This window comes from Otolemur garnettii, unplaced genomic scaffold, assembly GCF_000181295.1.
Source record: "Otolemur garnettii isolate 467f Iridium unplaced genomic scaffold, OtoGar3 scaffold00028, whole genome shotgun sequence".
NCBI lineage: Eukaryota > Metazoa > Chordata > Mammalia > Primates > Galagidae > Otolemur > Otolemur garnettii.
The window spans coordinates 2907925-2922502 of NW_003852423.1; the positions used below are offsets into that span (position 1 = coordinate 2907925).

General features: G+C 37.8%; 1 protein-coding gene across 2 annotated transcripts in view; it reads left to right on the forward strand.

The window, feature by feature from the left end:
* The window catches only part of ITGB8 (integrin subunit beta 8), a 79974-nt gene that overhangs the window by 47504 nt on the left and 17892 nt on the right, over nt 1-14578 (forward strand). For both annotated transcript variants that reach the window (XM_012804348.1, XM_003788490.1), the window contains 4 exons: nt 2056-2302; nt 3938-4103; nt 5111-5269; nt 14346-14441. In XM_012804348.1, the coding sequence (XP_012659802.1) occupies nt 2073-2302; nt 3938-4103; nt 5111-5269; nt 14346-14441 (651 nt within the window). In that variant the 5' untranslated portion in view covers nt 2056-2072. The remainder of the gene's footprint in view (nt 1-2055; nt 2303-3937; nt 4104-5110; nt 5270-14345; nt 14442-14578) is intronic.

Genomic DNA, 14578 nt, shown 5'->3' on the forward strand with positions numbered 1-14578 from the left:
AAAAAAAAAACTGCTAACGCCTATTTTAAGGTTAACCCCCTACATCTGAACCACACTCCCCAGTTGTGCTCTGTTTCTATTTCTCATTGATCTGGCCCTGCCTACCAGTTTCTAATGCCTTCCTGAATTTACTTCTCCATGCAAATTGTAGACCACTGCCAAATAGTCAGGCTTTCTGTCACCAAAGGCCCCAAAGCAGAGTATCAAGTACAGTACTTGATCTCTGGAGGCAGCCCAGCTTCTAAGCAGGTGTCCTCAAACTATGGCCTGTGGGCTTCATGCAGCCTGCCTAGGACATTTATCCGGCCAGCCAGGTGTTTTTGCTGCCACTTAACAGCTGACTCATCCCGGGGCTCATAGTCCAGCCCTCCAACAGTCTGAGGGACAGTGAACTGGCCCCCTGTTTAAAAAGTTTGAGGACCCCTGTAAAGGAAAAGGGTAAGAGAATAGGCCAGTTTCTTCTAACAAACATGAGCCAGAAAACCAGGAGTGTTGGCCAGGCATGGTGGCTCACACTTGTATCCCTAGCACTCTGGGAGGCTGGGTAGGTGGATTGCCTGAACTCAGGAATTCAAGACCAGCCTGAGCATAAGTGAGATCCCATTTCTACAAAATATAGAAAAATTACCCAGATATGGTGGTGCACAGCTATAGCTCTTGCTACTCAGGAGGTTGAAGCAGGAGAATTGTTTGAGCCCAAGAATTTGAGGTTGCTGTAAACTATGATGCCACCACGCTCCACCAAGGGCAACAAAGTGAAACTCTATCTCAGAAAAGAAAAAGAAAAGAAAAGAAAACCGGGAAACTAAATGTGTTTCCTGCATGTAAAGGCAAGTTAGGAATGTCTAACCCCTTTCTCTCATAATTATTATTATATATATATTAGTAAAACTTTATTATTTTGCCAATAGCTAATAAAAAACTGATTTGTGAAATAATTTAAAAGAAAATATTGCTATTTTTATGCTCATGAATACAAAAATATTGTTTGATAAATTAGGGGATTTCTTTAATAAGTAGATCAAGCTACCAAGTATGTATACACATCAATGTTTATTTAAAAAAATGTTTTCCACTCAAAATATTCTCTATGGACAAATAATTAACAGTGCACGAATTTTTTTCTTTATTGTTGAAAAAAATGAAGCTTACAAGTGATAAATTGCCCTCCTTTACATAGATGACTTTTTACCATATTCTTAAAAGTAGAACTGCCAGCTCTGTAGAGATCTGAGGGATAACCAGGTCCTGGTGTCAATGTTGTAACAGAGAACTGAGTGAAACTGCAGTACAGACAGTTATCCTTAAGGAGGCACCCTTGTGGTGATCTCTTCTTGCTGGTGGGACCCCCTCTTCAGTATATGAACACCCACTGCATGTTGGACAGATACTGTCCTCTCCACTCTCTAGGTCTCTTGTGGCCTAGCACTGGGTACCATCCTTTAAGCCCCCTGTCTTGTTCCTTCTCTCAGCTAACTGATGAGAAGAATCTTAACTAATTCATGATGAAGAACTAACTGCCATGTTTGGAATAGATTAATCTAGGACTCAGTACCAGACTTTTTCCATCTCACATGTAAATACGCCTTTACCCGAAAGAAGGCATTTACACCTGTATCCAATCAGAGATTATTTTTCTTACAATACCTTTCTGGTTTTCCTCAACCCATCCAAAAGCATAGCCACCTCCCATCTCTTGAGAGACTGGACTTACCAAGAGAAACTGCTTATCAAGGCTGCACTGTGCTTTCCAGCTACTAAGGGCAATGCAGATTCATGATGATGTGCTCTGTGACATTTATATTGAGCTGGTCCATTTATCCTCGTCTCTGTTTAGCCCATAGATGTGAGAAATGCATTGTAAAATTTGGAGACTAATTAATTCGTATGATTTTCAACCCGACTTATAATGATACCAGAATATTTCAAATTGTATTCCTTATGCCCAAATTGGTGATAATTGTGCTAGACCCTAAGATGCGACTGATTTATTGACACCTTATCCTGAAATGTTTAAAATGAAGACTGCCTGATGTTTTTCCTTCTTTGAACTAGGAGCTGAAGCGAATTTTATGCTGAAAATTCATCCTCTGAAGAAATATCCTGTGGATCTGTATTATTTGGTGGATGTCTCAGCATCAATGCACAATAATATAGAAAAATTAAATTCTGTTGGAAATGATTTATCTAGAAAAATGGCATTTTTCTCCCGTGACTTCCGCCTTGGATTTGGCTCCTATGTTGATAAAACAGTTTCCCCATACATCAGCATTCACCCTGAAAGGATTCATAATCAATGCAGGTATCTAATGTTTGATGTGGATGATGCTGAACGCATTTTTGTCTCATAAAATCTCACTTTGTCCGTATATAAAGAACTTACCAAACTTTATCTTTTTGTCTTATGCAGTAAGAATTAAAAATATTTATGGGGCAGCACCCATAGCTCAATGGGTAGGGCACCAGGCATATACAGCAAGGCTGGCGAGTTCGAACTCCACCTGGGCCAGTTAAACAGTAATGACAACTGCAACAAAAAAATAGCCAGGCATTGTGGCCGGCGCCTGTAGTCCCAGCTACTCGGGAGGCAAGAGGATCACTGAAGCCCAAGATTTGAGGTTGCTGTGAGCTGTGATGCTACAGCACTCTACTGAGGGCCACATAGTGAGACTGTCTCAAAAAAAAAAAAAATGTGGAGGAGGTGTGTTCCCATCTGAAAACTTCTGAGGTTATTTGTAAATTAGGCTTTTTATTTTATGTTCATTAAAATACCATTCATTCAGTTTTTATCACCAAACAACCCCTTCATAATGTTAGTAACTTTGGATATACCTACCATAATTAGGCTGCTGTGTATATTAATACCCCTTTGGAAAATCTGTATTTTTCCTTTTTGATGGCTCCAAATTTGTTGAACTAAAGTTTGACCACATATTAAAGTATTTACTTTGCCAATACAGCCTCTCTCTCTCCATTACTGTGTAGTGACTGTGTATAAATACATTGCTTATGATGGACTGCAAAGAAATCTCAACCCTCATATGGAGAGTGGGATAAAAATTTGACTGCTTAGGAAGAGCCTTTTAAAAAATCAGTTTGGAATCCTGATCCTAAGTAGCACATGCCCAACCATGAATGAACTAAGGATAAAAATACAAGTTTCTCACACAATATTGTCATTAGCCTGCTGAATTTTCAGAGACATAAATCTATCTAGTTCTTTTCTCATAAGACGGTTTATTTTTAACATCTTTTCCACTTTCACAAATTGTTCAGATTGCCTTCTGATGCATATTCCAATTCATTGAAATACCTCTATTATCTGCTCTACCAGAACAGCACTGATTATCTCCTGAGGAAGTCTCATGAGTCTGCCTCTTGAGCACCTGAGGGATGATTCTTACTTGTTGGAATATAATGGAATTCCCAGAATAATTTTAATGAATTTTGATTGTTTATCAAAATTCTATACCAAGCATCATTTAAAAAATTTGTAAGATGTTTTTAGAAAGAAATCAAACGATAACACGATATTTCAACTAAATTCTTCTAAAATATCCTCCCACCCCCAAAGAGTTTCTTAGTTATCCCAGGGTCATCTGTGATGAGAAATCACTCCAAATTCTTATAATTCCCTCAAAAACTTACGATATTACAATAAACTTACAATATTAGTATATTGAAAGCCTGTAGTTATCCCGTGTTAAAGAAACATGTTTAGTCTTCATTTATTGAACACTAAACTCTTTTTGTTCTGTTTTTACTTGCAGGAAAATAGTCACCAATACTGAACTTCTCTCTAATTTTATAAGTACAGGTTCTTGTCTTATAAAACTTCCCCCTTTTCACACAACTACACAATTGTACTTTAGTATCGTTCTGAACTTTTAAGGAAGTGCAGCAAAATAGACTTTGCATGTCTTCTTTTCTCATGTAGTGATTACAATTTAGACTGCATGCCTCCCCACGGGTACATTCACGTGCTGTCTTTGACGGAGAACATCACAGAGTTTGAGAAAGCAGTTCACAGACAGAAGATCTCTGGAAACATAGACACACCAGAAGGAGGCTTCGATGCCATGCTTCAGGCGGCCGTCTGTGAGGTAAGAGGTTTCACGGTATGGCGTATTTGGTCAGATCTTTTATTTCCTTTTTCATTTAAAAGTCAAAATATACTATGCAGCCCTAAAGAAGGATGGAGACTTTTCCTCCTACATGTTTACATGGATGGAGCTGGAAAATATTCTTCTCAGCAAAGTATCTCAAGAATGAATGAAAAAGTATCCAATGTACTCAGCCCTACTATGAAACTAATTTATAGCTTTCATAGGAAAGGTATAACCCAATTATAGCCCAAGAATACAGGAGAAGGGGAGAGGAAGGGGAAGGAAGGATGATTGGTGGGATCACGTCTATGGTTCATCTTTTAAGGGTACATGTGAATCTTTCTAAATGAAGAATATAAATGTCTTAAAACAATAACTAAGAAAATGACATGAAGACTATGTTAACCAGTTTGATGAAAATACTTCAAATTGTATAGCACACTATACCCCATGACAGTATCAATGTACACAGCTATGATCTAATAAAAAATAAATAAATAAAAGTCAAAACATACTAGAGATGAATACAGTCTTCTCCTATCTCATACTCTTAACCAAGGTTATTTTTTCTTCATTTGGTATGTGTTTGGGACAGAGGAGCTAATTTGGGAAAGGGATATAAATAGGAAAAGATAAAAAGGAAAGAATAACTTACTCACATGGAAATTCTTTCCAAAAGCCTTTCTTTCTTAATCTGCTTTTTTGATGCACCACACTCCAAGGAAGAGAGTAGACTGCCACCTACTCACATTAGCTTGTCCTACTTTGTTGGCTTAATCTTCCTCTAGTGGAATACTAAGAAGACTCTGGCCAGGGACTTGTGTGCCCAAATGACTCTGGGAAAGTAGAAGATGTGCACGTGAAAGGGAATTCAGCATCGTACTTATGCACATTATTCTAGCCTGCCATATGTTCACCAACTCGAATGTAATGTTTACTTGAGGTAGAGACCACAAGACAGATCTATGTTATTGTACAAAGGCTAATTACATGTTTATTTTAAGAGTCATATTGGATGGAGAAAGGAAGCCAAAAGATTGCTGCTGGTGATGACAGACCAGACATCTCATCTTGCTCTTGATAGCAAATTGGCAGGCATAGTGGTGCCCAATGACGGAAACTGCCATCTGAAGAACAACGTCTACGTCAAGTCCACGACCATGGTAATGGAGCAATAGCCCTTTTGTAGCTACCACTCTTTAAAGCACGAGTTTGAATTGGTAGTTCAGTTGTTCTAGTACCCAGAAATTGCCTTAAAAATGCAAGATACAGAACCAGGATAGGCCATGAAAGAGAATTTGTGGAGCAATGCAATCTATAAATGCTGATCTTTAAAATATTTGGCTAAGATACTTTGACAACCTTTAGTGGCTTACTCTCTGATGAGCCACAGAGCACTGCATGATTTTTGAAAACAAAAATGTTATGAAAGCTGATTTCAATGCAATTGATGCAATTCAAGGACCCTGAATGGAGACAAAATTATACCTTTGCTTTGTCCCAATAAACATACTAAGTAAGGCACTGCTGTAAGTAAGTTGTATTTGGCCTGAAAACACCTTACTCTACAATAGGTAGAAACTGCAGAGACTGGGGAGCGCAGAGTGAAACCAAGTAAAGTCTCTCTACTTTGTGGTTTCCTCTGGGACTTGTCTGTGTTTAGAGCCTCTTTTTAGGTATCTGGGTTGTTGCTTGAAGTTTCAGTTCATGTAAGGTCTAAATCATAGATTTAAATACAATCTTCTAGAACCACATCTTCACCAGCATTAGATGCGAAAAATCAACAGCACAAAGCATCATTTATTTCTGATGTTGACACCTGCTTATACATTCTTCCAAGTGTCAAAACAGAAGGTCTCAAACCTTCTCAGTTCATGGGACCCTTGTGTCTCACTGTTTTTTGTTTTTTGTTTTTTTTCCCACGGTGCCTCTAGGCCAAAAGAAATACCTAACAGAGTTCTGTTTTTTAAGTAATTAGATGCAAATAGCTTACCTACTTATGTCATAACAATCTAGTAGCCAGTTGAAAAAGTAATACCAATAAATCAGATATGCAGAGATATATTTGTCAGTTTTAGTAAGTAACTTATTAATGGAAACTCCCCAAACTTTGTAATCAGATTGGCTACGGCTACCCTCTTTTCCTGTTCCACACTGATTTTTAGGTTGACTAACTTGGCAAAGATGTGATGCCACTTAAAGAAATAGAGCCAACTGCAATCTTAAAACTATGAATTACTTTAAACTAGTAGTTCTTGAGTGCCTGATGTACGTTGAGTATCACTGTGTGGTCCTTGAAAATATGAACTCTTTTGTGCCACCCTTGGGGGTATCCAAAGTACCTCGCACACAGTTTGGGACCCATAGGGTGAGAAGCATATAAATTATGCTAAAATCTGTGTCATTCCCATATGCAAATTTTAAATAGACCTTCATTTAATGTGGAGCACTGATCCAGATTTGCCAAAAGTCTGGAGGGACAGTTGTACCCATGTTATCCCATGAAACAAGGCCAACCCTTGATTAGTTCAGTTTTCTGAAAGTAGTCTCAAAATGTAAATGAAGGTAACTAAAGTTTGAATGTAAAAGTTTAAGACTTAGAGTCAGACCCATTGTGTTTTCTCCTTCACTAATTCTTTTCTACTCAGACTCATCACGCTGGTGGACCCACCTACTTAGTCACATCTTATCTATTCTTTCTTCAATTTGGTCTCTTTTGGTTAGACAGAGACTGCTAATTTATTTATTGTGGAGTGGAGGAGGAAATATTCTATTGTAAGACAAAGAGAAGCTTTTTATTTTTTTAGGAAGGAATAACAATGACATTATTCTCAAATTGTGTTATTCTTTTGAAGTTCTGCCAAGTTGCTGAAATCATCTCTCCACAATGGTATGTGAAAGGATGCTGTTGCTCATCTAGGGAGGATTCCAGAGCAGAGACGCTATCATAATTGTAGATATATACCATGTCATAAAGCTTCACAGAAATAAAATTCAATTCTAGTGGAATGTAGATAGCCCTTAGGTTCTTAGGATACCAAGACATTGAACAATACATCTAGAACTTCTTTCACCTTCTTGCTCATTGTTCCATTTATTTAAAGGAATGACCCTTCCACGTTTCACTGGTGTGGTGTATTGGTTAGTATCTGAGAAGAATATTTTTATTTCAGTTACCTTAGGTCACTTTTTTTTTTTGAGACAGAGTCTCAAGCTGTCACCCTGGGTAGAGTACCTTGGCGTCATAGCTCACAGCAACCTCAAACTCTGGGGCTTAAGCAATTCTCTTGCCTCAGCCTCCCAAGTAGCTGGGAATACAGGTGCCCACCACCATGCCAGGCTATTTTTTGGTTTCAGTTATTGTTGTTTGGCAGGCCTGGGCTTGATTTGAACCCGCCGGCCATAGGTCAATGTTTCAAGTCATCCTCTTCCTAAGAATTTTCATTCCCTTCATTTCTAGGGACACTGCCCTCAAACAAAAGAAGTGGAAAGCATTTGAATGATCACCTAGCCATGCATTTATGTATACAAGATGTGCTTTTGCTGTGAAACCTTTTGGCTACGTTGACCTTGACACTAAGCATTATTTTTCTACCCATTTTAAAATGATCTCTATCCCCTCCTCTTCGGCCATTAGGAAGGAATTTTTTTATTTTGTATAACACAAGTAATCAAACACTTTGTTTCTTGGCTTTATCTCCAGCAGCCAAAATACCCATCATGTTGAGCAGTATCTGAGCTTCTTGATTCAAGACTCTTTTTCCTTTTATTTATAAAAGAAAATAATTGATAAAAGACCTTTCATATGTCTAAATTACGTGGGGCAGAGTTATTTCTATTGCGGGTACACATAGTGATTTCCTGAAGGTCAGTATGAACCCCAGGCTTTTGAGTATATAGTTAGTTATACCACAACATTGTAGCAAACACTTGGCCTACAGTTACAAATTTTATCTTTACGATAACTCCATAGGGCAGTCATAATTATCCTTCTTTCTCAAAGAGGAGGACTGAAGGTCAGAAAAGTTAAATCAGTTTACTGCAGAGCTGAGGCCAACACAACCCAATCTCAAATAAGGATTCTGTATTCTTAACCAGTTTGCCACAGTGTTTCAACTGAAAAGTAAAAAAAAAAAAAGAGAGAGAGAGAGAGAGAATGTATCTTCTTTGTATACTTTCTGCTCTGATGTTCTGGTTACAGCCTGACTTATGGACTATAACCCACATGATGTGACTTAGATAAATTACAAAACAGTATATAATCTAAAATAGCTTACATCTACACATTGTTGATATGGCCCTTAGCAAAAGATGTCACACTGTTGAATAAAACACACTTTCCACTGATTTCTCTTCAAAATCAAGTGCTAGAATAAAAAACTTTGTAGTTTTATGATTTACCCAGTAATTATGACAATTCAAAGTATGGCATTCTGTCTATAATGATAGATGTTATTACAAAAGTTATTAACGGTGTAGGCGACAGGTTATTAATACTGAGGGCCTGGAATTTCACCCTTTCTCCCCACCCTGCTTCTCCAGAGTTATTTCCAACCTCAATCAGAGCCCTGCCAGAAACCATGCGCCCCGCCCTTCGCAGAAGCCAAGAATAGCACCAAGATCTTTTCTAACAATGAAAGGAGACCCAGGAGCGAGGGTGTGGAGGTCACCCGACGAACCTTATCAATGGGATTTTCAGATGGCTGTGTGACTCATAGCCCTGAATAGAGAGATTCAAACAGGCAGGATCCTACCATCCCCTACTGCCTGTGCTGGTACAGACGATGTATTCTGGGTATTCGCTGGTTCAGGCTTGGTATTTTTCCACACAGCCATTTTTACAGGGCCCCATTACAGGATGGTCAGAGACTCTTCGACACTCCACCTTGAAATTTCCCTACCTACCACTGTCCTGATAGTTCACGTCTTTTCCTGAAGCCTCATTTGGGTAGACAGGTTGCCAAATGGATCAGCACTTTAGAGTATTGAGAGAGAAGTGCAGAAGGCGTCTTGGGCATAACTGAAGAGTTTGGCTTCCTCGTGGCTAAAGTCAACACAGTACCTGTTTTCAAGAAATTTTAACATGTCCTTGACTTTGAGTATGTCATGTAGGAAGCTCTCTTTTTACCATGAACTTCAACTACATAGAATTATATTCAATTTTTCCAGAATTACAGATGAAGAGAGCTTAAAAAGTCACTTAACTCATTAAATTCATAACTTAGCCGCCTAAATGGACAAACTCTCATAAAGTTATTACATTTATTTTACTGCTCCACTTTTTTTCAGGAAGGAATATTTTCAATGTCTGGAAAGCCCTGAAAACTAATGTCAATAGTGGACATAATCCCATTGAAGGTGATAATTGTCCTCTTTTAGTTAAGAGACTTGTTAGTATTTTTGCTGCTCTGTGACCAAGAAGTAACCTCCTCCACTTCAGAAAGCAGTGTGTCTCTTTTTTCTGCTTTTCGGCTTTTTTTGTCTTGAGCATATGGTAATAAAAATGGAATTCATTGAACACTTATTTTGTAGCAGGCACAGAATGCAACAAAAAAGATTTTAGTCAATTTGCAGTTTTAAGAAAAATAGTACAGGCAGTCCCTGGGTTACTATCGTAAGTGCAAGCTATATGTGAATCAAATGGTAATAACTTGGGACTGCCCGTATTACATCTTGTGGGGCTTTGAAAAGCTATCAAAACACCTGATTTCGGCTTGCTATTTGCGGAACTTTCTGGTTTAAATTACAAACATTGTGAGAACATTTCAATAGTAATTTTATACTATTGAATAAAAAATGTTTGTTTTAAATTACAAACACTGTGAGAACATCTTAATAGTAATTTTATAAGAGACCTACTTACAATGAATCTCGTATTCTCAAAAACGTGGCCAGGAAATGGTCTCTGCAAACAATATTTAGTTAGAATTTTTTTTTTTTAATTGAAAGCAAGAGTTGCATGTAGAAATCACCTGTGCCAGGTTCAGACTAGTCTGGCTCTGTTTACATAGAGCCTCTGGAATTAGATAAAATGATGGCTTGCAAAAATGGTGCAATTGAAATCAAATTTGATAAAAATGTTTATGGAACGGAATGTTCTGGTAATTGAGGTGTGTTGGCTAAACTGTGTTCTTCTTGTTGCCCCTCTTATTGGAAAGCTTTCAAAACTTATCAGTCCATTCCTGCTTGTATTATGATTACCATAGACACCGTGTTTACAGAGGGCACAAACTCAAATACCTCTGGGGCCAGGGACGAAGGGTAAATAAGTGAGGCAGGAAAAGCAAAGCACATCAAGAGCATATCCAGGGCGGCACCTGTGCCTCAGTGAGTAGGGTGGTGGGTTCAAACCCAGCCCCGGCCCAACTGCAACAACAACAAAAATAGCCGGGTGTTGTGACAGGCACCTGTAGTCCCAGCTACTCAGGAGGCTGAGGCAAGAGAATCGCCTAAGCCCAGGAGTTGGAACTTGCTGTGAGCTGTGTGAACCATGGCCCTCTACCAAAGGTGGTAAAGTGAGACTCAGTCTCTACAAAAAACAAAAAGAGCATTTCCAGCCTTTAGTAACGGCCCCTAACTGTGTTTTACTGAGCAGTCTTCTAGGAATAACTGTCTTTTCCAAAGCAATCCTGCGGGGTCTGTTCCTTTACACTCATGTAGTGCCATCTTCTGTCCCAGTAAGGATGTAGATAGTGCTTTACTTCTATTTTATAAATGAGCACAGAGCAGCAGAAATACACATATCTAAAGGGATCAGAGCCTTAGCTGCAGTTACACACACCCACACAGCAGTGCCTGCAGGAGACACCAAGCAGTGTGACCTCAGGACATGAGCCCTCCTCACCCTTGATGCAGGCTTGGTACACAGTAATTACAGAAAGACAGGTCAAAGCCTTCACACCTTTTAACCTATTTGATCTTCATCATAATTCTGAGAAGTAGATACTAGTATTTATACATATGGAAACTTAGGTCCCAGAAAGGTTAAGATAGCCCCCAGTGTCACACTGGGAGTAATTGCAAAGCCATGAGTTGAAGCCCCCAGTGAAAGCCCCCGCAGGCAGTGTGGCTCTCAGGTGGAGAGATTTTGCCCTCCAGGGGACATTTTCAAGTCCTCAGACATTTTGGTTGTCACTTGAGTGCTACTGGCAGCTATTGGGTAGAAGCCTAGGGTGCGACTACTCATGCTACAATGTCAGGACAGCCCCTTTCCTGACAAGAAGCACCCAGCCAAAAATGTCACTGGCATCTCTTTATGTTAAGAAACCCTAGTCTGGGCAGTTACCATTGTACACCCATGTGGCTAGAACATCGGCCACCAGGATAGTTGTGAACTAACTTCAAATACATCCTTCAAAGTTTCATCTGAAATGAATCCAGCTATCTGATTGCTTCCATGCTATTTTTTTCCCTTATAAAGAAAAATCTAAAAACTAATCCAAATAACTGAACATTTTATTTAACTAAGTTCCTGGGGGTTTTATATCTTGTTACAATATTCAGTACTGCAGATTTTATTTGTAAAACTTTTTTTTAGGAGTCTCACTTTTGAAAAGAAAATCTTAGACATTTTTGTCTACCTAGATATATGCATTATTAAAATTCCACCGTACATCTCTACACGGTTAAGTCTTGAACCGAATTGCTCCCAGTGAATCCTTCTTAGCTCCTCTTTCTTCTGACATTCTAAGTTACTTCCCACGGCCTTAATTACTTAGCAGCTGCCTGGCCAGATCTCTCTCCTTCTCACTTATGCCCCTGAACTGCCTGTTACCGCTATTAATTACTTTCAGAGTTTAGAGAGACACGTAATGGGTTAGGGAGAGGGGGAGACAGATCTCAGGAGCAGTGACATCACCAGAAAGGGCCAGCTGGCTGAGAGGGAGTGTGCTCTCTGCTAGTGAAATTAAAGACATCAAAGATAAAAGACTTCAAAGATAGGGTGCTTGGTGGAGGAGCGGGGAGAGGCTTTGACAACAGCCATCAATCCAAAGGTCTCCTGTCAACAGTGGTTTCTTTAACTATCGGTTATACACTTGTGACTTTTAAAAATCTGTCTTGAGGTACTAGGAATTTTCTTTTAAAACAGACTTTTCTCTAGAACTCAAAAAATATGTTCTTTTTAAGCTTAAAAATCCGACTGACCTTCTTAGTAAGCTTCTGACCAAAGTAAAACTTTCTGGATGTAAATTTTGTGTCCTTTTAGTCAGTGTGACTTCCTGTTTGGGGGAAGGAAGGAGATTAGAAAGGCTCCGAAAACTGCTTACATTTCAGGCTGTTCTTTAAATATTGATATTAAGTGAATTAAGTATAAGCTGGTTAAAAACCTATGGATTAAATTGTCTTTAAAACATGAATAGTTGTAAAAAGTAAGAAGGGTCAGTGCCTGGCAAGCTGTGATATTTTTGTTTGTACATGCAAAAATGTTTGAAAAGTAATTGTTGCCGTTAAAAAAAAAAAATTCCCAGTACAGCTAGATTTACCTTGCCTTTATTTACTTTTGTTAATTCACTAGCGTTGTGCAAACTGTCATAAACCTATTTTACGACTGTGTATTTTATTAGAAATAAGATAGAAGAATTTAGGGGGCAGAATTTATATTTTGGATTTTTTTTTCTATTACTTTAAACTTCCATGCTTAAGAATAGCTCTGGGTAAAATTTTTTATTACCAAACCCATGTGGTAATATTTTTAAGCCTCATAAATTGGTTTCATATCATATTCAAATGCAACTCATGAAAAAAAATTTTTTTTCTATCACAGCAATTATAGCCTGTATAGAAAGAAAAGGATATTTCTCATGGCTTCTGGTGTTAGTGACAGTATTTTTAAACACAAGGCTATATGGCCTTCTCATATACATATGAGAAGATATATATATATGTATACACACACACAAACATATGCATTTAATATGTGAGTCACATATTAAAGTCACATATACTATAAGTGAAACTAGTTAATTTAGTTCTTTTACTAAGTTCAGATAGTTGCCAAAATACAGAAATATTAATCAAGATGGTTTCACTAATTCTTCCTTTAAAGAAAACACAATTAGCATTGGCCGGTGCAATGCAAAGCAGTAAGGATGGAGAAATTTGAACTTGAATCGCGTGATACTAATGAGGCTCAGTCACATAGTCTCTGGCTCAGGCAAGTAGGTATCAACTGACAGGCAGAGACCACTGCAAATGGAGTTTGACATCATGTCTCCGATAGGTGTCTACTTATGAACTTGTTTGAGGCAATCACTTTAATTTCTAGAAGAGCATATTTAGAAAGAAAATTTACCAATACTGCGTCTAACCATGTAACTTTAAATAGCAATTTCTGTAATTGTGAGATTCCCCACAACAGAAACTAAATTCTGTTTCTGTTTTCCTATTCGTACCTCATTTTTTCACTACCACAAAGGATATCACAATTGGCTCTACATAAGTTTTACTGGTCAAAGAAAAACAGGTTTAAGATTAAGCATAACGATACGTGAAAGACTCATTCTTTGCATAAGCAGTTGGAAATACAAATGATACTGGTACAGTTTTTAGTACCTACTGTCTGCGAGAAGCTACATTAAATAGTTCACATACTATTTCTTTACTATCTTTTTATCTTGGCAACCATCAAGGAAGGTCGATATCATTCAAATGTGACAGTGGCTGTAACTAAGAATTTTTGGCATAAAGTGACACACTTCAATGAGATTTGAGTAAGAGGGTTTTCTGTTTCTAAAGAGAGTTTATGCTATCATGTTATCTGTCAAATATATATACGAATGCATGTATATATACATGTGTGTTTATAGGTATATATGTACACACGCAGACATTTGCATTTTAGCAGTTGTGACTAAATTTTGTCTCAAAATGTGATCATCACTAATGTGTCTCTATTTGTGAATTTTAAACTATATTTCAATTATATCCCTTTGAGTCCAACATTAAAGAGATGCTGATCACTCTTCATACTATGTTCAAATTAGCCCTCTTCATTTTCCTAAGTTTTAAGTTTTTATGGTCACTGTTTCATAAAATATCCTTAATCCATTGGCACTGATATTATTTTTGAGATGAATTATAATGCCAATCATAAATCTACAATTCCTTCCAAGTCCATTTTTATGTAAGTCATACAATTTTCATGTAAGTCATACAACTTACTTCACAGTAGATGTTTGCACATGTGTGGGGCTGAGCTACTGAATTTCACTCCCTTCTTTGTTTTATTTTCCATTACAGGAACATCCCTCACTAGGCCAACTTTCAGAAAAATTAATAGACAACAACATTAATGTCATTTTCGCAGTTCAAGGGAAACAATTTCATTGGTATAAGGTATGTTAATACTCAAAATATAAAAATAAAAATATTTGCATTGATAGTTGAAATTAGGATACTTTTTAGAGACAAAAATTAGGATTCTGGAATTATACTTTATACCATCTTACTAGCTAAAGCATACTTTATACTGT